General features: G+C 45.8%; 1 protein-coding gene across 3 annotated transcripts; it reads left to right on the forward strand.

The window, feature by feature from the left end:
• The first annotated feature begins 359 nt into the window (after nt 1-359).
• Nucleotides 360-24,675, forward strand: CCM2L (CCM2 like scaffold protein). Of its 3 annotated transcripts, none has more exons than XM_020990717.2 (10): nt 360-454; nt 3,191-3,358; nt 9,491-9,574; nt 9,808-9,991; nt 11,891-12,438; nt 15,185-15,320; nt 18,654-18,717; nt 20,752-20,881; nt 21,565-21,703; nt 22,699-22,939. In XM_020990717.2, exons 1-10 carry the CDS (start codon nt 425-427, stop codon nt 22,731-22,733), a joined length of 1,518 nt encoding a protein of 505 aa, XP_020846376.1. In that variant the 5' UTR covers nt 360-424; the 3' UTR covers nt 22,734-22,939. The 3 variants fall into 3 exon arrangements, with proteins under 3 accessions (XP_020846376.1, XP_020846375.1, XP_020846371.1); XM_020990716.2 differs by lacking the exon at nt 22,699-22,939 and adding an exon at nt 22,217-22,404; XM_020990712.2 differs by having other exon boundaries at nt 410-454; nt 22,846-24,675.
• The last annotated feature ends 317 nt before the right edge of the window (nt 24,676-24,992 follow it).

A 24,992-nucleotide genomic window follows, 5' to 3' on the forward strand; every position in this document is an offset into this window, starting at 1 on the left:
GGTCCTAGGTAGCCAGGGGCAGTATGAGGACAGAGGACGACTTTGTGCTTTTAATGAGTCTGAAAGGGAAACTTCATCCCTAGTCACAAAGTCTGGTTAGGAATAAAGTGTAGCCACATAGGACCCAGCAGGTGTGCCTTGCCAGCCCTGATTATCTCCTACCAGCCCTTGGGAATGGTAGTTCCCATATCTTCCCCCTTATTCTCTGTTCTTACCCAGATCTCTCCAAGAGAGGCTGCCACCCTACTCAGAACTCCTTCCCTTTGCCTGGGGTCCCTGGCATCTCCACCCGCTTTAGTCCAGTGCTTCTTATCGGGCCAGGAGGGGCAGGAATTCCTGGTGTGCTTGGTGGAGTTTCCGAGGCAGGAAATACAACAAAGAAAATTTCCAGCCAGTAGAGAGCTGGGGGTTGGGGGGACACACCATGGAGTTCGAAGGGAAGAAAGGGAGAAAGGTATGTTTGGATCTGTGGCTTGGGAATGGGCTTCAGGGCCCAGAAAATGGGGAATCCTGGAGGGGGCAGGATCGAGAGGAGGAAAAGGTGCATCTGGAGGGATGAAGCCAATGTTAGGGACTCTCTTGTTGACCGATGGGATCCTGTTCTCTCTCCCTGCTCCCTGAGATAGATAGACTGATCACAGAACTCAGAGCTGGAGGGAACACAGAGACCAACTTTTTTTTTTTAAATCCAGGGTTTCTTAACATTTTTGTGTATTACAGACCCCTTTGGCAGTCTCCTGTAGCCTATAGACCCCTTCTCAAAATATTGTCTTTAAATGCATAAAGCAAAATACAAAGGAAACCCATTACATTGAAATAAAGATGTAATTTTTTCCTTATCCAAATTTGCTGATAGGGTGAGCTGATTTACTGATGGAGAAAATGAAGAACCCCGGTTCTAGTCCAATTCCGTCCTTTTACAAATGAAGAAATGAAGCCCTGAGAGAAAAGTGTACTTGAGCTTTGTGTTAGTACAGTTAGGAAGACTGGAGAGCAGTAAAGACAGTTCTAACAAAGGCACCAGCTTCTCCCTGTTCTGAGCTTCCCATGGCTAGTTTAATAAAAACAGCTTCCCAAGCCAGCCCTTTTCTCAGAGCTGATTGTGTTAATAAGAGGGAGATCCAGGTGTCACCTCATTGGGTGGCATAGAAGAGCTAGCTGAAGAGTCTGAATTTTGGGGTAGACTTTCTGTCTGTCTCTGTTCCCCTGAGCTGCGTGTGTGTCCCTGGGAAGAGCCTGTGGGGCAGGTGAGCTGGGTAGAGAACACAATATTGGACTTCTCTTAAGTCTGTCTCTTGGGGACTGTCTTTTGCTTTCTTGTTAACTGTGAGCCTCTCAATAAGTGGTTTGGTTTAGGGACACTGGCCCAGAAACCTCTGTAGACTGTTTTTGTGAGCTGATTATGGACAACTCAGAGGTAGAGAGGCCAGGGCTCTTGTCAGGATTATTGGCTCAAAGATCAATTGCTCTGCCTCTCTGACTGTGCTGATACTTACTGGTGCAGCATCCTAAACTGAGTCCCCAGCTGCTCTCAGTGGTTCCTGTTCCCAGGATCTTTTCCAGTAAAAAGACAGGTAGGCAGACCCCAAACTTTCTTCCATCCCATTGCTCAGTGGCTCTAGACTCTGGACCATATCCCTAGAACCACATGGATTAGGGAGACTAATTGATCCAGACTGCTACCCCAAACTTGTTTCCCCAATATTCTTAGTAGACCCCGCTTTCTGGACCTTCCTGGTTATCTATCCTCAGAACCCCCTTCCTGAATCTCTTTTTAAAGTTCTCTCCTAGTAATTATCTTTTTTTGGATTGGGATAAAGGTGGGTTCCAGGTCACGAAGCCCATCCTAGGAATTCTGGCCCTCAGAGATAGATCTCTGTCTGTTTCTTTGTATCTGGGCCCATAGGCAGTGAGGTATAGTCAGTAGAGTGCCAGACTCAGAGTCAGGAACACCTGGGTTCAAATTCCACTTCTAACATTTACTAGCCGTGTAACCATGGGTAGGGAGGTAAGTCACTTAATCTCTCTGGGCCTCAGTTTCTTCATCTGTGAAATGGGGATCATAATACTCATAGACCCTAACTTGCACAATAGATTTGAGGTTCAAATGAGATAATACATGTTCAGAACTACATAAATGACAGCTACCTGTCTGTCCATCCATCTCTGAAAATTACCATGTCTCTAATTTCAGAATAGGCCTATCTCTTCTGCTCAGAGACTTATACTTTCCCCCTGGAGGTCAATCGATGCTTAGAAGCTAAACAAGCCAAGATTCAAAGGAGGGTTTTAGGGTTTGTAAACTTACTTGGCCAAATACAGACTCACAAATATACACGTGTGCTCATATACCTTTTTGAATGCACATGGACTAATGCATTCACAAGGACACAGAAACTAGGACACTCAAATGCAAGAACTCACACTCCACACACACACACACACACACACACACACACGAAAAGAAGTAATGAATAGAAGGCTAGAGTCGAAGGCCCAGTCCCAGCTCTTACACTTCCTACCTGGGTGACCTTGGACAAGTCACTTGACTCCTCTGGGCCTCAGGTCTTTTCACCTGTAAAATCAGGGGGTTGACCAGGTGACTTCTAAACCTGTGATCCTAGGAACCATATGCAAACATAGAAGATACATGTATCCATACTCACTCACAGACACCCATCCACATTCATACTCCCTGTAGTGTAACTGCACACTCAAATACACACAACTCATGTATTCACACAGACTCTGGTTATATTTAATGTCCCAATAGTACAGCCCTGTTTAGGGGTGTGCTGGCAAATGTTTAACAACCAATTCTCTTTTTTAAAAAAGTACACACAACACACTTAAGTTTAATCTGCATTATTAATATTTTCTCAGTCACTTTCTTCAATCTAGACAATCCACAAAATGGTAAATCAAGCCCTGACTTGCAGTGTTTATCAGTATTCGAGGTGTAAATCCTCACACTGAAATTTAACAGTAAACTCAGAGGCAGGAGATGCCTCCAGCACACCCCTGGCCCTGCCCTAGTTCTGTCCTTATTGGGAATCCCCAAGTCATACAAGGTTTAAGGTTTAAGTACACACCGGCAGAGCAGGGGAGGCCCACCGAAGCCTGGCTGAGCCCTTGGGTCTTTGGCTTGGAGGCCCCTCCCCAGGCTTCTTAACCCCCCTTGCCTCCCTAGGGCTTTGTGTCTCCTATCCGCCGGCTGGTATTCCCTAAGACAGGGCGTCGGTCGGCTGGGAGAAGTCCTGTGAGCCGACGGCCCCTCCACTCTGTGCCCCTGTATCCCCCGGACTACCTCATCGACCCCCAGATTCTGCTGTGTGACTACCTGGAAAAGGAAGTAAAGGTAAGGAATAAGAAAGAAAATCACATGGGGGGAGACACATGCAGGAAATTGGGGTTGGGGGCAATTTAGGGGCGGATCCTTAGACGTGATCTAGCTCAACCCCCTCACTTTATAGAGGAGGAAACTGAAGCTTATAGAGGTTAAAGTACCTGAGGTAGTTAGCAGTAGAGTTTGCTGTTGAACTCAAGCCTCTGACTCCAGATGCTAATTCTTTCCTTTCTCCTACCTCATTTATCAGCTCTTCTACAAAGGAGCCCGGCTGTCCCCCCAGCAAGGAAATAGACAGACAGTATGGTATAGTGCAAAGAGCTTTGGCCCAGGAATCAAGAGCCTTTGGGCTCACCCCATCTTTACCCCTGAAATGCTGTGCTACCTTGAACACCTGCCCTACCCTCTGGCCTCAGTTTCCTCTTTTGTAATACAGAGATACTGAACTAGAAGTTTCTAAGGTTTCATCCCAATTTGATGTCAGGGGGTTCACTGTTTAACCTCTGAGATTCTTTCTCACTTTAAAAGGTGTGATTCTATAAGCCTCGTGCAAACACAGAAGATACATATATCCACACTCACAGAGACTCACCCAGACTCGCTGACATCCAATGAGTAAGACACAGCCATAAATTGTTGACGGTTTTTTTCCTCAATCAGTGAATAAACATTCATTAAGTACCTGTTTTGTGCTATGCTAAGTACTAGGGATACAAATACAAATAAAAATACAGTCCCTACCCTCAGGGAGGTTATAGTCTAATGGAATGCCTCAGCTGCAGACACTTTGTTGTCATGGAGTTGTTTCACTTGTGTCTGACTCCCTGTGACTCCATTTGGGATTTTCTGGCAAAGATACTGGAGTGATTTGCCATTTCCTTCTCCAGCTCATTTTACAGATGAAGAAACTGAGGCAAACAGGGTGAAGTGACTTGCCCAGGTCACACAGCTAGTAAGTGTCTAGAGCCAGATTTGAACTTAATGAAGCTCCTGATTCCAGGCCCAGTGAGTGCTCTATCCACTTTACCACCTAGCTCCCGGCAGTGGACATAGTCTGCAACTAATCAGTCTCATTCTCTAGTCCACAGGTTTACTACTGATAATAGTTCCATTTATATAATATTTTAAAGTTTACAGGATCAGGAGAGTTGGGTCTCTGTGTGTGATGACCTCCTAGAACCATAGGACCTAGGGCCAGAGATGCTTGGGGGCCCCAAGAACAGACTGGGAGAGAGTGCATTGCTGGTGGATAGAGTTTACGAATGAATTTCATTGTTCCTTAACACTTTAGATGGCACCTGTATATATTCTGTTTGTACATAGTTATTTAAATGTTTTCTGCTTCATCAGATTGAATTCTAAGAGAGCAGGAACTGACTTTTGCCTGTCTTTGTATCCCCAGCACTTAGCGCAATGCCCAGCACATAGTAGGTGTTTCATAGATGGTTATGGACTGACTGACTTAAAAGTCTTCCCCTACACTTTGAATCTCCATCTTCTCTCCCCTCTAGGTTTGGCCCAGAGCAGGGATTAGGCAACCTCTAGCTGGTAGGCAGGCCTGGTCAAGACTCCTGAGATTACTAAAGTGGTCTGGAGACTGGGGTTTTTGAATCCAGGCTCATCACTAGTTTAAGGTGTGACCTTGACCCTTGGACCTCTGTTTCCTAGTCTGGAAAATGAAAACAATAGTGTGTGTGTGTGTGTGTGTGTGTGTGTGTGTGTGTGTGTGTCTACTCTCCTTTTAGACTCTAAGCTCTAGGAGAACAGGAACCAAATCTCATCTAAATAAATGTGTTCTGCACATTTGTAGGGTTTTGAGCTGGAGAGATCTCAGACGGAGCCGTCTCTTCCAAACTCCTTATTTTATAGATGGGACTGAGCCCCCAAAAGTTAAGTGATTTGTTCAAGATCAGGTACTTACCAGAGCTGGGATTCCATTCTGGTTCCCTGAGTCCAAATCCAAGGTTCTTTCCACAGTAAAACTCAATTTTGTGAATGAATGGTCCTTTCTATGTCACAGGGATTTGGTAAGGATTAAATAAGAGAGTGAAAATGCTTTTGAAAAGTGCAAAATGCTTTAAGAATGTAAAGGATAAGAGGAAAAGGATAAGTCAGTATGGTACAGGCAAAAGGGCACTGGATTTGGGTCCCAGCCTTGACATCGACTTGCTGTGTCAACAAGTCAACAAGCATTTATTAAGCATCTACTATGTACCAGGCGCTGTGCTAAGCGCTGGGGGTATAAAGAAAGGCAAAAGACAATCCCAGTCCTCAAGGGGTGCAGGATCTAATGGGGAAGGAAAGAAAGGAAATAAACATTTATGAAGCACCTACTATGCCAGACACTGTCCTCACTACAACTCTGGGAGGTAGGCACTATTACGATCCCCATTTTACATTTGAGAAAACTAAGGTAGACAGAGGCAACATGACTTCCCCAAGGTCACACAGCTAGTAAGTGTCTGCAGTTAGATTTTTAACTCAGGTCTTCCTATTCCAGGCCCAGTGCTAGAGGACCTCCCTCCCAGGGTTGTTGTGAGGATCAAATGAGATAATATTTGTAAAGCTCTTAGAACAGTCCTTGGCACATAGTAGGTGCTTAATAAATGCTTGTCTCCTTCCTCCCTTTCTCCTCCATCTGGGTGCCTCTAGCTAATGAGGGAGGCAACATGCAAACAATTGTGTACAAACAAGATATATAGCTAAAGATATATAGACACGCACGCACACATATATAAACTAATTTTAGAGGGGAGGCATTAGCATTAAAGGGATAGGAAAAAAAAACTTCCTATTGCAGGAGGTAGGGTTTTAGCTAGGGCTTGAAGGAAGCCAGGGAAGCCAGGATGTAGAGATTAGGAGGGAGAGCATTCCAGGCAGGGGAGACAGAAAGCCAGGGAAGATGCCCAGAGTGTGGAGAGAGAAAGAGTCCTGTCCCAGAAACAGCAAGAAGGCCAGTGTCATGCAGAGTGGAGTAAGATGTAAGAAGATTGGAAAGGTAAGAAGGGGCCAGTTTATAAAGGGCTTCAAAACCCAAAAAGAGGATTTTATGTTGATCCTAGAGGTAATAGGGAACCATTATAATTTGGTGAATAGGATTGAATGGTTTATTGAGGCAGCTAGGTATCAGAGTGTATGGAGCTTTGGACCTGGAGTCAAGAAGACCTAAGTTTAAATCCAACCTCAATTACTAGCTATGTGGCTCTGGGTAAGTCACTTCACCAATGCCTGTCTCAGTCTCCTCACCTGTAAAATAGGGATAATAATAGTACCTACTTGTGAGAATAAAATGGCATATTTGTAAAGCACTTTGCAAACTTTACAGCACTATATAAATTATATTATTAGTTATTATTATTAAGGGGTGTCTGTGTGTGTGTGTGTGTGTGTGTATGTGTGTGATATGGTCAGACCTGGGCTTTAGGAAGATTAATTTGACAGTTGAGTGGAAGATGGGCTGAAATCAGAAGCAGAGAGACCAGCCAGGAAGCTATTGCAATAGTCCAGGTATGAGGTGATGAGAGCAGAGAAGGGGGCATATATGAGAGGTTTTATAAACCTAAAATTGACAGGACTTGGGAACATATTGAATATGTGAGAGAGAGAGAGAGAGAGAGACAGAGAGAGACAGAGACAGAGACAGAGACAGACAGAGACAGACAGACAAAGAGAGAGAGAGGAGTCAATGATGGCTGTGAGCCTGAGTGACTGAGAGGATGGTGATACTCTCAATACTAACACAAAAGTTCAGAAGAGGAAAGGATTTGTAAGAGAAAATAAGGAGTTCTATTTTGGACATTTTAAGTTTCAGAAATCTATGGGACATCCGGTTTGAGATGTCTAATAGGCAGTTACAGATATGACACTAGTTGATCAGGAAACAGGTTAGGGCTGGATAAATGGATCTGAGAATCATCTGTATAGAGATGATCATTGAATCCATGGCAGCTGATGAGATCACCAACTGAAATGTATAGAAGGAGAAGTAAAGAAGGCCCAAGACAGAGCCTTGGGGGGATGTCCACCATCAGTAAATTTAACCCGATATCCAGCAAAAGGGACATATCCTATGTGACCCTGGGCAAGTGACTGCCCTGCCCAGATCCTGTTCTCTTTATCTGTAAAATTGGGTTAATTACATAATTATTTTTGTCCTTGTTACCTTCCAGACTTGTGAGGAAAGTACTTCACAAACCTTGTGAAGTGCCATAAAATTCGGGAGGAGGGAAATTTGGACCTAAGGCTTCCTCAGTATGGGGGAACTTCTGATGGGGATCATAGATAAAGAAATGGAAGGGACCTTAACAGTCATAGCCCAACCCCATCATTTTACAAAGGCACAGAGAAATGAAATGACCTGCCCAAGGTCACATAGGTCTTTGTAGAGGACCCACAGAATAGGTCCTATAGCAGAGTCAGGATTAGAACCCAGGCCATCCAGCACTCTGTCCACTATACCACATTGCCTGTCTGATACAGACCCTTCTTTAGTGTATATAGTCTTAGAGAATTGTCTAAGACACTGAGAGGTTGTGAGATCCAAATGGTAACAGAGCTGGTATGTGTCAGAGATGTGATTTGAACCCTGTTCTTCCAGACTGAAAGGTATGTCTTTTATCCATTGTGCACAAGATCATTGATCTAGAACTGGGAGGAACCTCAGAAGTCATCTAGTTCCTCCCACTTATTTTATAGAAGGAGAAAATGAGGCCTAGAGAAATTCAATGACTTGTCTAAGATCATATAGGTAGTATCAAAGATGAGATTCGAACCTGGGTCCTCTAACAGCAGAGCCATGATGTTGATGGTCCCACTAGGGACAAAGTCTCATCAGAGGGACTCTGACAGGATTTAATGGGTCTGTGTTGACTGTCCTGGGGATGAGGGAAAGAATGGCAGGGGGCCAAGTGACAAACAGCCTGCCTTGGCCTTGCCTCCCCATTCCAACCCCCCAAACTACATCAATGATATGATGGAAATGACATTAGATTTGAGGTAAAAGGACCTAGGTTCAGACCCTGGTTTTACGTACTAGTTTTGTTACCTTGGCCACAGCCAATTGTTCTGAGCTTCAGCTTACTTTTCTGTAAAATAGAGATAGTATTTGTACTACACAGGGTTGCTGTGATCACTTTATACACCTTAAAGGGCTACATATTTTCAACTCAAAAGCATATGGAAGTGATTGTTGATAAATCAAAATAAATTAATAAAATTAAAAAAAAATAAAGGGCTACATAATGGGGGGGGCATTATTATTTTATTAGCAGCCCCCAAAAGGTACAGATTCGTTCTTCTCCACTATGTCCCCTACCCCATCCCCTGAAGAAATATAGTGGCAAGGTTGCTATATCTGGAGTCAGGAAGACTGGAATGTAAAACCCACCTCTGACATTATTAGCCATGTGATCCTGACTATGTCATTTAACTGCTCTGAGCCTCCTTTTTCTCATCTGTAAAGTAAGGGCGTATGATTACCCTTTATAATATATTAATATAGGATTAAAATAAAAGTGTCTGGCAGCTCAGTGGATAGAGCACTGGGTTTGGAATCAGGAAGATACATGTTCAAATCTGGCCTTAGACACATACTAGCTGTGTAACCCTGGACAAGTCATTTGACCTCTGTATTCCTCAGTTTCTTCAACTGTAAAATGGGGATAATCATAGCTATTATTTATATAGCACCTGTTCTGTGCTAAGCGCTTTACAATGATCATCTCATTTGATTCTTACAGCAACCCCAGAAGGTAGGTACTATTATTATACTCATTTTACAGATGAGAAAACTGAGGCAAAAAGTGGTTTAGTGACTTGTCCAGGGTCACACAGCTAGTGTCTGAGGCCAATTTGAACTCAGGTCTTCTTGATGCGGGCTAATGCTCCATTCACTGTACCACCTAGCTTTAAAATAACAATAATAGCAGCTACCTTGAAGAGTTTCTGTGAGGATAAAATAAGTTGTTTGTAACGACATTTAGCCCAGTGCCTGGTGGGTGTTGTATACATGCTTATTCTCTTCCCTTCCATAAGGGCCCTCCCAGCTCTAAATCCATGGTCCTTCCCTTTAGGGGAGTGTTTCAACCAGTGGGAAAGAGCAAGAGCTCTTAGTGCCCTAGTGACGAATCTGGGCTTCCTGTTAAGTTTCTAGGACACTTAACCTGGGTCACATCTTCCCTGAACCCTTCTAGCCGGGATGAGCTCCTGCAGCTGTTGGACACTGCACGGGTGAGGAGAGAGGAAGGTAGGAGTGGGGAGGGTGGACAGGGCGGGCAGGACACTGTTCCCATCCCATCCCACCGTCAGTTTACTCCTGTGGAGCTTCTGGGCAGGTTAAGACAGGAACAGGGGCAAGGGCAGGCAGTGGGTGTGTGGGTGGGTGTTGGGGGAGGGGGGAGATGGACTTGGCTGAGGCCCCAGGGCAGCTCCCGCTACACTCCTCCTTGGCTCTGGCCCCGCAGCAGCTGAAAGAGCTGCCCCTGAAGAGCACCCCGGAGCAGGACAGCATTCTCAGCCTGTCCGCGAGGTGCCTGCTCCTCACATGGCGGGACAACGAGGAGCTGATCCTGCGCATACCCACGCACGAGATCGCGGCTGCTTCCTATCTGCAGGACGATGCGCTCCACCTGCTCGTGCTCAAGACTGGTGAGACACAAGGCGGGGCGGGACCTGAGAGGGAGACTGGTCCTGGGGCCGGGGGCGGGGGTGAGGGAGGGGCTAGAGAAGACTAAACCGCCAGAATTCGGGAATGCGGATTATGTGAGAGAGGCTCCGGAGGGGTAAGGCCAATTAAAAAGTCCTAGAGGCCATATCGAAGTCATACTTCCAAAAGATTCCACCTTTGAGATGGTCTCCTCCTGACCCTCACCCTAGTCTCTCACCCGAAGCGCCTCCTAGGACCAACCATTTATTAAGCTCCTCTTTGTACCAGGCACAGCTGAGATGCTGGTGACCATACAAATACAAATGTAAGAAGGTCCATACCCTCAGGGTGCTTAGATTCTATGAGGAGGAGACGAGGAGGGCATTACTGGTCCAACTCCTGTATTTTACTGATGATGGAGATAGGTAGAGACAGCTGGTGGCGCAGTGGAAACGGCATGAAGCCTGGAGTCAGAAAGACTTCTGGCCTCAAACAGTTAACTGACTGTGCAGCTTTGGGCAAGTCACTTAAATCTCTGTTTGCCTCTGTTTCCTCAACTGTAAAATGAGGATAACAATAGCACCTACCTCACAGGGTTGTGGGAACAACTAGGAGGTGCAGTGGATAGAGTGCCAGGCCCTGGAGTGAGGAAGCATCATCTCCCCAAACTCAAATCTGGCCTCAAACACTTACTAGCTGTGTGACCCTGGACAAGTCACTTAACCCTGTTTGCCTCAGTTTCCTCATCTGTAAAATGGGCTGTCAAAGGAAATAGCAAACCACTCCAGTATCTTTGCCAAGAAAACCCCAAATGGAATCAGGAAGAGTCAGACACAACTGAAAAATGAAACATCATCATCAGTGATAGTGAGTCAGGATTTGAACCCTAGTTTTCTGATCCCTTATTCTCTCTATGTGGCTCTGCCCTGACTTTCACACTCTTATCAAAGAGAGGAAAGCAGTGGGATGCCTTGTCCAGAAATAATATAACAGCTCTCATTTCTACAAAGCGCTTTGTTCACTACAACTTTTGAGGCAGATAGAGTGAGAACAGTGATCCCCATTTTTGCAGATGAGAAAACTGAGGATGAGAGAAATTTGCAATCCCAGGAGATATAGAACTGTAAGGGACCTTGTTGTCATTCATTTGTTTTCAGTTGTGTCTGACTCTTTTGGAGTTTTCTTGGTAAAGATACTGGAGTGGCCTTGTCCAGATCTTAGATGGGATCTAGTCTAGTCCTTATTTTATACTTATGAAAAGGGAGGCTTAGGTAGTAAGTAACAGAACCCAATTCTAACCCAGGACAACTGATTCAAAAATCTAGTGTCCTTTCCGCTCCACCAGTCACCCACCTGGTCAGGGATAGACCTGCTTTCATTATTCATTTGGTGGTATTGAGAAGCAGTGAGGTACATAGGAACCACAGAATCCTGCTGGGCTACTCATTATTTGTGCAACTTTGGGAAAATCACTTATCATCTTGGGATCCATTTCTTCACTGGATGACCTTTCAGAACCCTTCCCTCTCTAAATCTGGGCTACTATGATCCTTACTGTGAGGTCCATAATTCAGGAATTATTATCACCATTTTACAGATAAGCAGCTAAGGCTCAGGAATTAAGTGTTTTGCCCAGGGTTCATATATTTAGCAATTGAGTGGTATATGTTGTTAAAGCTGGAAGGTACCTTCAAGATAATATGGACCATGATCTGGGTGTCCTGATTCCTTGCCCAAAAGATTTTCCACTATCCCGCACTCCCCTTTTACATGAAAGGAAGAGAAAGCAACAATGATGTTGGCATCAGGTGCCAACAGGTCCCAAGTGGCAACATGTTCTTGCCTTCCCATGCCTTAACCCTTAGTCTTGGGCAGGTGGTCATTTTTTCATCCTCTCTTAGGCCTGGGTGTGGATCCAGTGCCTGCTGGCCTGGATGCGTGCCCTGGTGGCAGGCGGGAGCCTGGGGTGGCTGGCATGACCCCTGAGAAGAGGTCAACGGGCAGCGGTCCTGAACCTAGACCACCTTCAAGTGGTGTGGAGCGACGCCACACCATCTGCAGCCTGGACTGGAGGATGGCATGGGGGGGCACCGAGGGCCGGGCCACCGGTGGTGGTGGGGGCAGCTTGGAACGAAAGCAAGGTGCTGATGAGAAGAAAGCCATGGGCCGGGCATTTGGGAGCTGGGAACGGCGCCAGACATTCAGCGGCAGCTGGGAGCGACGGCAGGGGGGCAAACCGGGGGGCAGCTGGGAGCGGAGGCAGGGGAGCAAACCTGGAGGAAGCTGGGAACTGCGGCAAGGGAGCAAGCCTGGGGGCAGCTGGGAACGTCGCCAGACCTTCAGCGGGGGCAGCTGGGAGCGTCGACAACCTGGTCTCAACCCCCTGGACCCTCAGGATCCCAGCCCTGATGCCTACTGCAACCTCATCATCCTGGCAGTTGCCAACAGGGTGAGTTGTCCCCTCGACCAGGGTGAATTGAAGGGCTATGGCCTGGAGGTCATCTGACTTGAGAGGCCCTACAGCCCCAATCTGGGCCCCAACCTTCCTCCAATTTCAACTCAACAGACATTTTAAGAAAAATTCATTGATATCTCTTGTTTTTACATCACCTACACTTCCCAATATATCCTTTCCCCTTCCCAAAGAGTTGTGTCTCATAACAAAGAATTAATAAGAGAAAAAGAAACAATTCAGAAAAATTAACCAACACAACAACCACATCCAACATTATATTCAAGGTCTCATACCTCTAGTCCTCTACCTCTGTGAAGAAGGAATGAAGATACACTTCCATATCCCTTCTTGAAGGCCCAGCTTGGTCAGGATAATTTCACAGTATTCAGGGGTTTTTTTTTATTATTATTATTTTATTTTTAGGCAATTGGGGTTAAGTCACTTGCCCAGGGTCACACAGCTAGTATGTGTCAAGTGTTTTGTCTGAGGCTGGATTTGAACTCAGGTCCTCCTGACTTCAGGGCCAATGCTCTATCCACCGAGCTGCCCCCACAGCATTCAGTTTTGATTGTTTTGTTTCCTTTTACAGTCTGTCGTTACTATGTCTATTGTTTTCCGGGTTCTACTTACTTTCACTTTACGTTGGTTCACATAAGTCTCTCCATATTTCTCTGTATTCATCATATTCGTTTCTTACAACACTCAATATTCCACCATATTCATGTATCACAATTTGTTTATTCATTCCCCAACCCAGAGGTATCTATTTTGTTTTTAGTCCTTCACTACTATAAAAAGAGCTCCGCTGACATTTATTAATCACCTACTGTTTGCAGAACACTGTACTAGAAACTGAGGAAAATACAAAATTTAGAAACTAACATTTCTACAGCAATTTAGGGTTCACAAAGCACTCTATGTACATTTGATTCTTACAGTAACCCATGAAGTAATTGGTATGATCCCATTTTACAGACAAGGAATCTTTGTCTTAAGGAAGTTAAATGATTTGCTTAGTCTTCCTGATTCCAAATCCAGTACTCTGTCTAGCCCCTACCTTCATGGAACTCATAAGATACCAATCCAGAAAACTCTAATACTATATGATAAATCCAATAGAGAGGTGCAGGATGACATTTGAAGTCTGAGAGTCAAGGTCATTACCAAGAATTGGAAGAATTGGGGGCAGCTACATGATAAAGTGGATAGAGCACCGGCCCTGGATTCAGGAATTCCTGAGTCCAAATTCGGCCTCAGACACTTGACACTTACTGGCTCTATGACCCTGGGCAAGTCACTTCGCCCCATTGCCTCACCAAACAAAAAAAAAAAGGGAGAATCAGGGGAGATTTCATGGAAGAGGTACTCTTTGAAGGTTGGGTAAGGATTCAGTAGTTCAGATGGAGAGGGACATGGGTACATTCTAAGCTCAGCATGGAAAAAGGCGCAGAATTGGGAAGGATCAGGGTATGTGATAGGGCCAAAGTTGCTTGGTTCAATTAGAGTGTAGAATGCAAGGAGGGGTATCCAGTGACTAGAAAGGTAGGGTTGTGTCCAATTATAGAGGGTTTTGAATCTCAGGTAGAGGAGTCTGAACTTTATTTGGGAAGCAATAGGGAGCCATTAAATGTTTTTGAACAGAAGAGTAACCTGAAGAGATCCATACTTAAGGAAGAGAATTTTAGCATCGCACAAAGGACAGATTGGACAGAGGAGAGGTATGGAGGCAGGAAGACCAGTTAAGCAGTTATTCCAATAGACCAGGCAGAACTTGTGTGGTGGCCACAAGAAGAGAGGAAAGATGGAGGTGAGGCATGTTATAGCACTTTGGGGCTAAGGGGCCCCAAAGCTCCATCCTATATCGCAACTGTACTGACAACAATGACTATACAGTTATCCCTTCCATATTGTGACTTTCTCCATTGTGATTTTGCTGTATCATGGGTTGGCATAAGAAATTAAATGGGAACTTTGGGGGAGTTTTACAGAAGCCACAGATGGCACATGAAGGCCAGCAGACCGACTTAGAATGCATAAAACTTATGCATAATATTGTATAATATCAACCCAAATTTTACAATAAGGTACTGTAAACATCCCATAAAAGAAAAAGAAAAAATTCAGACTTCTTCTCTGGTATGAAGGGAAGGCCAAAAAACTTTACATGGATTTTCCGGATCACAGGGGCACCATACCCCTAGCCCCTGTGATGTGGAAGGGATAACTGTAATTGAAGGGGGTTGCCTAAAAGCCTGACCTGTTTTAAATATATCCCCAACCTGATGGTCAGGACCTAGTATGAGAATAAATCTTTTTTTTTTCTCTAGAGCTCTTGAGATTCCCAGCCTCCCTCCAATGCCCTTTTGTAAGGAATATTCACAATGGCTGAAAGAAAGGAATAGAGAAGAATGTGACAACTAGTTAGAATGCTAAAGCTGGAAGGGACCTTTTGAAAGAGCATAGAATGTTAGAGCTAAGGGGCCTTAAGGAAACCCACTCATTTCACAAACAGGGAAACTAAGACTCAGGGAGTAGAAATAATTTGTCCAAAAGCACACAGCAAATTGGAGACAGAGCTATGTCTAGAGCCTGGGTCTCCCAAATCTCTGGCCTAGGATTCTTTGCTCAGCACCACCCTGACTCTCACTTTCCAGACTGCCAAAGCTGCCGCACCTACTACTCCCACACCCCAGCTCAGAGACATGCTCAGTTACTAATGTCTCCTCTCTTTTGTGGTCAGGATGCAGCAGAAGAATCCTGCGCTCTCATCTGCCAGGTCTTCCAGATCATCTATGGAGATCAGACTATCGAGTGCGTGGATCGGGCTGGCTACCACTACACCTCCACCCCTGAACGGCCCTGGCTTATCAGCCGCAGTGAGTTCTGGGTCAGAGGCAGCTTCCCCTCGGCGCCACCCTCCTCTTGTCCCTAAACCAAAATGAAATGAACCAAATGATCAGGGAGCTTAGAGCTGAAAGGGACCTCAAAACATCAAGCAGTTCAGGCCCCCTATTTTTACAGATGAGGAAAAACTGAAGCTTAGAGTGGTTAAGTGACTGGCTGGGGGACAGGGTGTCACACAGCTAGTAAGCATTGAGTGGGATTTGAAACCAGGTGTTTCTGACTCAAAGTCCAACACACTATTCACTACTCCATAAAGCCTCTCAGCTGTTCCAATGCCTTCATTTTTTTTTTATAGAGAAAGAAAATAAGGCCTAGAGAGGTTCAGTGATTTGCTGAGGGTCACACAGGTTAATAAGATCCAAAGATAAGATTTTGAACCCAGGTCACAGAATCTAACCAGGCAGGGAGTACAGATCAGCTGCCTTTGAGAGAAACCAAGGGCTAGAAAGCTATTCCATATCCATCGACCCCTCTAAACATTTATTTAGCACCTACTGTGTATAAAGGGGCAGCTAGGTGGCACAGAGTGGCTAGAGTCAGAAAAACTAATTTTCCTGACTTCGAAAGTGGCCTCAGACACTTACTAGCTGTGTGACCCTGGATAAGTCATTTAATCCTTATTTGCCTCAGTTTCCTCATCTGTAAAATAGGGACAATAGCAACACCTTCTTCATGGGGTTATTGTAGGGATCAAGTGAGACAATAATTGTAAAGCACTTAGCACAGTGCCTGGCACCTTGTACATGTATAATAAATTCTTGTTTCCTTCCTTCAATCCAACCCCTTCATTTTATAGATGAGGAAACTAGGCCCAGAGAGGTTAAGGGATTTACTGAAAGTCACACAGGTAATTAAGCCAGGATTGGGACCCAGGTCTTCTGACTCCAAACCCAGTTGCATTCCCAATATACCATACCATAGACTTCAGTACCATACAAGGAAAAACTTGACAATAACTCATCGTTCGATTATTTTTTACATCCAACTCTTTGTGACCCCATTTGAGGGTTTTTTTTTTCAGAGATACTAGAGTGCTTTGCCATTTCCTTCTCCAGCTCTTTTTCAAATGAGGAAACTGAGGCAAACAGGGTTAAGTTGCCTAGTATCACACAGTTAGTAGGTATCTGAGGCCAGACTTGAAGCTGGGAAGCTGAGTTTTCCTGATTCCAGCAGGTCTGGCACCCTATCTACTGCGCCACCTAGCTGTCCCCTTGACAATAATTAGAGCTGTCCAAAAGTAGAGTGGACTGCCTTGAAAGGTAATACATCTCCCATCACTGAAGATCTTTAAGTGGAGTCTGGATGGCTCTTTGTTGGCCACATGCTAGAGACAATATCTGTTCTGGTACCAGCTGTACCGGATAGCTCTGTAGTCCCTTTTATTTCTGAGATGCTGCGATTCTATGACTCATGTTCTGGACTTCTAACTCCAAGTCCGGTGACTTTCTAATATGCTCAAATGTCTCTCCAATAGTAAGTACCTAAGAGTGGTATGAACAAGGTACTATAAGATCAGAAGAAAGAGTTCACTTCCATCTTCAGAGAGTGGGGGGAAAGTTAAGGAAGGCTTTGTGGAGGTCAAAGCATTTGAGCTTGGCCTTGAGGTAAAGAAAGGATTTTAGCAGGTAGAGATGGCGGGAAGGGGCAGAGGAAGGACATTTTAGGACTAGGAACCTGAGCAAAGATCCCTTGTTCTGTTCCCCACAACTAGCTGTCCCTCTAGGTTCCTCTTTTCTGTTCCTTATGAAAATTCTGGGCCAATATTGGGCAAAAGAGAAGGTATCTTTAGATGAGCCATCATTCTGTGCTAGCCCTGCTCTAGGCACTGTGGGGAGGGAAGGTGAGATAGAAGTGGAAAAATGAGAGCCATGCAATTTGGTTAGATTCCATCTGTCTCTCCAGCCTTTTCCCATCCAGGTCAGCCAGAAGTTTGATTGTACATGCAAAGGTTGGAGGAGCAAGAGAAAGGCAGATCTAGATAAAGGAGAACAGAGCTAGAAGCTGAGGAGCCAGAGGGCCTGGTCCTGAAGGACTCCAGACTTAACCAACTAATCAAAAAGTCTTTATTGAGCATCTCCCTCCTGTGTGTCCAGCCCTGTGCTATGTATTGGGAGACACCCAAGAAAAGAAAGAAAATACATGGTTTCTGCTTTGGCAGGACCCAAGGTTTAATTTTGGAACAGGGACTTAAGACTAGAATTATCGGCTTCCAGAGCTAAAAGAGATCTGGGAAGTCTCCAGACCAGTTTGCCATCCTTCAAGAGAACCCCCTTTGTAGTATCCTTGATTAAGGGCTATCCACCCAGTCTGAACACTTCCTATTACAGGGAGCTCAGCCAGAGAACCAGGGTTCGAATCCCGTGGCTGCTATGTGACCCTAGAGGCCCAAACCTTTCTGGGCCTCTGTTTCTTCACCTCTAAATTGGGGGTAGTGGTGGACTAGATGGCTGTAGATAGGATCCTACCAATTAAGGCAACCCATTTTTAGAAATTTTCCCTCCCACCAACCCCAAATTATAATTTCCACTGACTGCTCCTGGTTCTGACCTCTGGGAACATGAAGAACAAGCCTAAAAATCTTCATGATTTTTGAAGACAGGGAGGGATCCTGCACTCATCCTACCCCGATTCTATCCCCATCCTGCCCCTAAATCTTTTCTTCTCCAGCTGTGGGCCATCTCCAGTCGTCCTGATGTATATCTCGCCGCTGGACCCAGATGGCTCTGGAGGAGAAAGTGAAGCTGGTGACTTTGCGCAGCCCTGCCTCACTTAAATCAAAGTCAATCGCAAGTCATGTCATCAACTCCCTGATGTCATGATTCTCTTCAAGAATGAAGGACAAACACAACAACCTTCTCCAGCCTAAACACACCTAGATCCTTCAATTGTCCTTTATATTTCATGGCTTAGAAAAGAAGACTGTAGTATAGCAGAAAGAGGATTGTTTTATAAGCAAAAAGTCTGAGTTCAAATCCTGACTGTGACATTTACTAATTACATGACCCTGGACAAATCACTTCCCATCTCTGATCCCTAGCTTCCTTCTCTGTATAATGGAGATAATAATATTTTAACTACCTAACCCACTGGTGTTTTTTTAATCTTCTCTGGAAAATGCTTTGTAAGCCTTAAATGACCAGGGAAACATGCCCCATTATTAAGGGACAGAGAATTGCATGAGGATAGGAATTAGGGAGTTGTGCCTAGGATAGCATCTAGGGATGGGGCCAGTGGAGGGAAAGAAGATGGCCCCAGGAAAGATAGAATCCTGCTTTTTCTTCTAACTGATCTCTGTCCCACTACAGGTGAGAGCTGCCGCACAGATGGGACCTATGGCTACGATGCTGATTTCAGCTGCTGCAGTTCTTTGTAGGTACCAACTGCCACCAGAGCTGGTGCTGTCCCTCCGCCTCCCCCCCCAGTCCAATCCCTATCCCTCTCCATGCACCCCAGTAGTTACCCCCAGACACCTGGTTGTTTCCTGGGGAAATTCTTCACCACTATCTGGCAAGAAGGGTGTCCCTGACTGAGTCCCTGCTGTGTGCTAGCCCAGCTCTAGATGCTGTGGGGGACACTGAGGGAACTAAAGAAGATCGGTCATCACCTAGCAGGCTTGAGACTCACTAAGCCAAAAAAAGACCTGTTAAGCACAAGTATTGAGAGGGACCTTAGAACATAGATCATAGAAAGTCAGGGCTAGAAGGGACTTTGGAGGTTATCTGGTCCAGTGCCTTCAGTGATCAATAAGGAAACTGAAGCCTACCTAGGGAAAGGGAGAAGCTTACCCAAAGCTATACATGTCACAGGATCACAGGCCTGAGAGTTTGAAGGGACCTTATCAATTGCAGTAAATAGAAGAGCTAGGAGAGACTCTAATCATTGCATTAAATAAAAGAGCTGAGAGGATTTTTATCAATCATCTTGTACTAGATAGAGGATCTGGCATTTGGATCCAAATATTTCTGACTCCAAATCCAGCACTTTCCACTACACCACAAAGTAAGCCCAAGGTAACACAGGGTCATCTCACAAATTAGTCATACCAATCAACAAGCATTACATCATGTTAATAGAAAGTGTCGGTCCTGGGACACACAGCTCTTTTGCCCTCGAGAACAGGGTCCTTTCTGCTACATTTGAGCTTGCTTCAATCAGTGGGTTTTTTTAACCTTGTATATAATTGAGAAATTATTTTGAGTGCTCTTGGTCTATGTGACATGCTTGTGATTTCCCTGTGTGTCTAAAACTGATCCCCCAATTCTAGGTCAGAGATGAGATTGCACCTGGGGAGCAACCCCTGATCAGCAGCGTATGTTATAGTTTCCCCAACTCTAAAATGAGGGAGTTAGACTACATGGGCTCCAAGATCCTTCCTGGCTCTCATTCCATGATCCTATGATCACCCCAATAACTAAATCTCCGCCCCCAGCACTATTCGATTGTGTTTATCGAAGATTTATTGAATCCTCTATCATCAACAATGTCACTGTTACCCTCAGCCAGGGCCCTGTTGGTCCATGTTTAACAAATATGCTCTTAGGGGGGAAAATTATACGCGTATACACTTACAAGTTTAATCTGCATTTTTAACCCTTTCTTAAGTTCAGACAATCAATAAATCAAGCCTTGACTTGTAGCATTTGCAGATTTCTGAGGCATAAATACACTAAAATTTTAGCCCTTGCTCTGGGCTCCAGCATATTCCTGTCATCAACCCTTCACAACCATCCTTGTGTGTGTGTGTGTGTGTGTGTGTGTGTGTGTGTGTGTGTGTGCACACGCACATGTTTAGATGAGTGGGGAGGAGAAGAAGAGGAGGTGTGGCTCAGACTGAAAGCCTGAGATGGAGCCACAAAGCTGAGCACCCTCCTCGGGTAACTGGGATTTCATTTATTAAACATTCTATGTTTATTAAACACCTGCTGTGTGAAGGGCCCTGGGTAAAGAGGCAAAGTTGAATTAAGATGCATGCTATTTATTCCTGCCCCAGTGCAGCTCATAGTCTAGGTTAGGTATCTGATGCTTCTGTTCCAGGACAATCCCCCAGAACTCTAGTGCCTTCCCTTTGTTGATGATTTCCAATTTATCTTGTATATAACGAGTTCATACATCGTTATTTGCATGTTATCTCCCCCAATAGACTGTGAGCTCCTTGAGGGCAAGGGCTGTCTTTTGCCTCTCTTTGTATCCCCAGCACTTAGCACAGTGCCTGGCATATAGTAGGTGCTTATCAAATGTTTATTGACTGACTGACTGACTGACTAATGTGGCAGACCCTAGGAGACTACACACTGGGCTGAAGGGACTCTGGCAGAATGGACGATTGGGGAGGGGGTTGGTCAAGCAGGCATGGAGGGCCCAGTGGAGTGAGTCAGGGTACCTGTCTCTTTCTGTGCCTTCCAGTAATGGCTCCCATGACACCTTTGAAGCCTATTATAGTGGGACGTCTACACCCTCCTTCCAGGGATCTCACTGCAGTGAAAGTGATGGCAGCAGCCTGGGTCTGGAGCAGCTACAGGACTATATGGTGACGGTAAGGCCTGGGCAAGGTCAGTGCTACTTTCCCAAGCTCTGGAGATTGATTGTCCCAGCTCACCTGCCCTCTTTCCTGAGCCTCTATATCTTTTTGCACTCTGTGGAAGCCTCTGCTCACTCACAGCATTCCCCACCCTCCACCCCGATCCTCCCACACCCATTCATATCTGTCTACTTGACCTATCTCTCTTCCCCTCCCACATATCCACATCCTGTGGTGCCCAATGAAACCTCTGCCTCTTTCCCCCATGTGCCCCATGGGAGCTTCCACCTGCCCCTTTCCTTTCCTGGAAGTCTACATCCTCCCCTATCTCATGGGACCCCTGCTCATTTGGCACCTCTACTCCCATGCCCAGATCCCTCAGTGGAGTCCTCTGATGGGACAGACGACAGAAATATGTGTCCCTGTAGTTGAGTCCTGTCCTGGGCCTCCATCTTCTCCCTAGTTCTCTAAGAAGCAAGTAGAGAGGGGCCAGAGTTAGAAAAAACATTTCTAACTAAAAGAGCATTGAGATCGCAGGCCATCCCCCTTTCCACAGTGCCCTCTGCCCCCTCAATTGCCTATGGCCTCACCCCCAGCAATCACACTGGTCATACTTTGCCAAACCCTATGAAATATGGCCCCCTGTGGGCCTGTCCTCTGTCTTTTGCCTGGTCCCACATCCTGGCTCTTCCCCACAGTTGCGAAACAAGCTATCGCCACCTGAGATCCAGCAGTTTGCTCTGCTGCTGCGAGAATACAGGCTGGGGCTATCTGTGCAGGAGTACTGTGGGCATCTTCTTCGGCTCTATGGGGACAAGAGGAAATTCCTTCTCCTGGGTGAGAATGCTGTAACCCCTTCTCCCATTTCAAGGGTCAGCCCTGGACCCTGCCCCCATCATTACTGTTCCCATCCCCATTTCCACTGTCACTATCGTGTAGCACAGTGGAAAGAATACTGGATTTGGACCCCAAAGAACTGGGCTCAAATCCCGGCTGTGCCACGTACCACCTGTGTGATGTTGGACAATTCATTTCATTCTGGATCTTAGTTTCCTCCTCTTTAAAATGAGAGGGTTGAACTTAGTAATCCAGAAGGACCCTATGGGATCTCACTCAGTCGTCACCATGACCATCATCACTGCCACCATTATCTCCCCCCATCGTCACGATTAACATTATCGTGGTCATCACTATCCCTACCTGCCATTTTCATATCCATTACTCCGGTACCATCACTTTCACCATCACCCCAATATCTATCCCTGGCCCCTTTCCCTCACCATCCAATTCATCAAAAATTTATTGAACTCTCTAGATATTAACACCATTACCACCATCCACCCTTCACAGCCATCCTAATTATCACTAGCATCACCATCATATGAAAAGCATCCCTATGTTTAATTCAGCGAGCCTTTACTGAGCGTCTATGGTGTGTGTAAGAACTACGAGCGGAGCACCAAGAGAGAAAAGACTAAGGACATGGTACCTGCCCTTTCAGAGCCTCCTGTAGTGACTTAATAAATATGCTAAAACCATATTTACCTGTGGGCCCTTGCTAGGCAATGCCCAGAAAGCAGTATGTGAGAAGGCTTGGCAGTGTATCCGGTTAAGTCCACTTCAACTCAGTCTCTGACACATCCTCTGAGAGAGGTAGCACTGTATTTGGAGTCCAAGGGCCTGGGTTCAAATTTGGATTCAGCCATTCACTAGTGACACCCTTGGATGTTAGCTTCCTTATTTATAAAATGAGAGCATTGGACTGAATGCCTAAGGTCCCTCCCAGCTCTAAATCTGTGACCCTATAATTTCCAATCACTCCCTCTATTAAGGAGCTGCATGGGGCTGGAGATACCCGTCTTGCTGATTCAGAGGCTCAGACTGGGGCTCCCCGGGACCCCTTCCCCCTTTGGCTGGGAAGTATGGGGGCGGAGACAGTGGAGATAACCGAGCAACCACCTGCCTCTTGGGCCCTACAGGGATGCGGCCCTTTATCCCGGACCAGGACATAGGCTACTTTGAAGGCTTCCTGGAGGGTGTGGGCATCCGAGAGGGCGGCATCCTCACTGACAGCTTTGGGCGGATCAAGCGAAGCATGAGCTCCACGTCGGCCTCCGCCGTGCGCAGCTATGACAGTAGAGCTCCCCGCCCGGAGGCCGAGGCCTTCCATCGTATTCTCACTGGCATCACCCATGACATTGAGGCCCTGGCACAGGAGGGAGAGGAGGAGGGCAGCGAGGATGAGGAGGGCTTGGGGAGAGCCGAGGAAGGAGAGGACAACTACCTGTGAGAGCCCTGCCCCCAGCCACACATAGTAGGAGCCGTATAGAGGGCATGGACAGTGTAGCTATGACCAAAGTGTGTCTGGAATATGGGGTAAAGAGGCCTGGGAGATTTTCACTGGGTCAGGTTTGATGGGGTGTAATGAAAAGACCATTAGATTTGGAGTCAGGGGGCCTTGATCTGAATTTACTACATAGTGACCTTGGGGAAGTAACCTAACCCCTCTGAACCTTGTTTCTCTCATCTGTGAAATGGGGGATTTGGACTAGATCAGGGGTTCTTAACCAGAGGTCCATGGACAGTGTTCATGAATGAATTTCAGAGGGGGTCCATGAACTTGGATGGGAAAAGAAATTATATCTTTATTTTTATTAACCTTTAGTTTCCTTTGCAATCCTATGGATTCTGTTTTATGCATTTAAAAACACTGTTCAAAAAAGGGGTCCATGGGTTTTACCAGACTGCCAAAGGGGTCCAACAGACACAAAAAAGTTAAGAGTCTCTGTGATACATGGCCTCTAAGGTCCTGTTCAGCTTGTATTGTATATTGTGATCTATGTACTCAGAGAAGGCAGATGCTCAATTGAAAGCATTTAAAAATATTCCTGGAACCTGAAGTGGGAGTAGGGGGAAGGTTAGTGAAGGGATGGGGACCTCAATAAAAGAAATATGGGACTAATTTCTGAGGAAGTAGAGGAAGCAAATGCCTCAGGGGACTCCTGAATCCAGACCTGACAAGGGAACAAGAACATTGTGGCTGGTCCCTGCCCCGGGATGGCGAGCTAGTCACCTACCCAGCCCTTTCCCAGTTTAGGGATCCAGTGCCTCTGCAGTACTGGGTTCTGCCAGCAGGAGGTTTATGGCTCTGGTCCTTAGTCACTCATGGTGTTTTAGAGGAACTACCTCACATGGGTTCTCAGCAACCCAGTCTGATACTGTCCCTTTGGTGGGGAGGGGAGAAAAGAGGACTCCTTAAGCAAACCCTCTTAGTTCCCAGCTTGCATTAGCTTTGGTGCTCCAAGAGTGCAGCTGGAAAAGAGGGATGGCACCTTGTCTTGACAGACTGAACAACAACATAGGAGCTACTAGAGGGAACGTTAAATACCCCTTGGGCTGGGCCGGACTAAATAGGGCCCAGGACAACTCTTTATTCCTTCCAATAGGAAGATGAACTATGTAAAAACCTGCAGGACTTTAAAGGATCCATTACTTCGTCCATGTAGGTGTTCTTTCCCCTGATACAAACCCCGATTCTTTCCAACCTTTGGATCTAGGTTCAGGAGTTGCTGTGGTCCAAAGGACCATCCTCTGGTGGCCAGTCCTCAGATAATGAGTCTCTCTGAGTTTAGCAAGGCTGAACAGATGCATCTTGGGGCCCCAGAGACCTTTGCAACTTTCTAGGACCCACCAGAGTTTATATTCTTAGTGCTCGGGGTCTTCTTGGGGCCACAAGAAGTCACTAAAGGAGGAAATCCATAGAGGATGGGGAATAACCTGGTGTTAATAAAAACTAAAAGGCCTTTTCACTCACCGTCTCTTGAATGAATGTTTACAGATGATTTCCATTTAGGATCCCAAGGTGAAATTCAATGACAATCATGGAATATGGACTGGGAAGGATCTTCAGGAAGATCTAGTCAATCCCCTCATTTTACAGAGGAGGAAACTGAGGCCCAGAGAGATTAGTGGAAAGAACTCTGGACTGGAGATTAGGAGACCTGGATTCATTCCTAGGTTTCCCACTATCTCATGATTTTCTTGTTCCCAGTTTCCCTATCTGTAAAATGCAGGGGTTAGGATAAATGATCTCTGGAATCCCTTTGAATTTTGACAGTCCATGCTT

This window comes from Phascolarctos cinereus, unplaced genomic scaffold (assembly GCF_003287225.1).
Source record: "Phascolarctos cinereus isolate Bilbo 61053 unplaced genomic scaffold, phaCin_HiC Scaffold_2;HRSCAF=192, whole genome shotgun sequence".
Lineage (NCBI taxonomy): Eukaryota > Metazoa > Chordata > Mammalia > Diprotodontia > Phascolarctidae > Phascolarctos > Phascolarctos cinereus.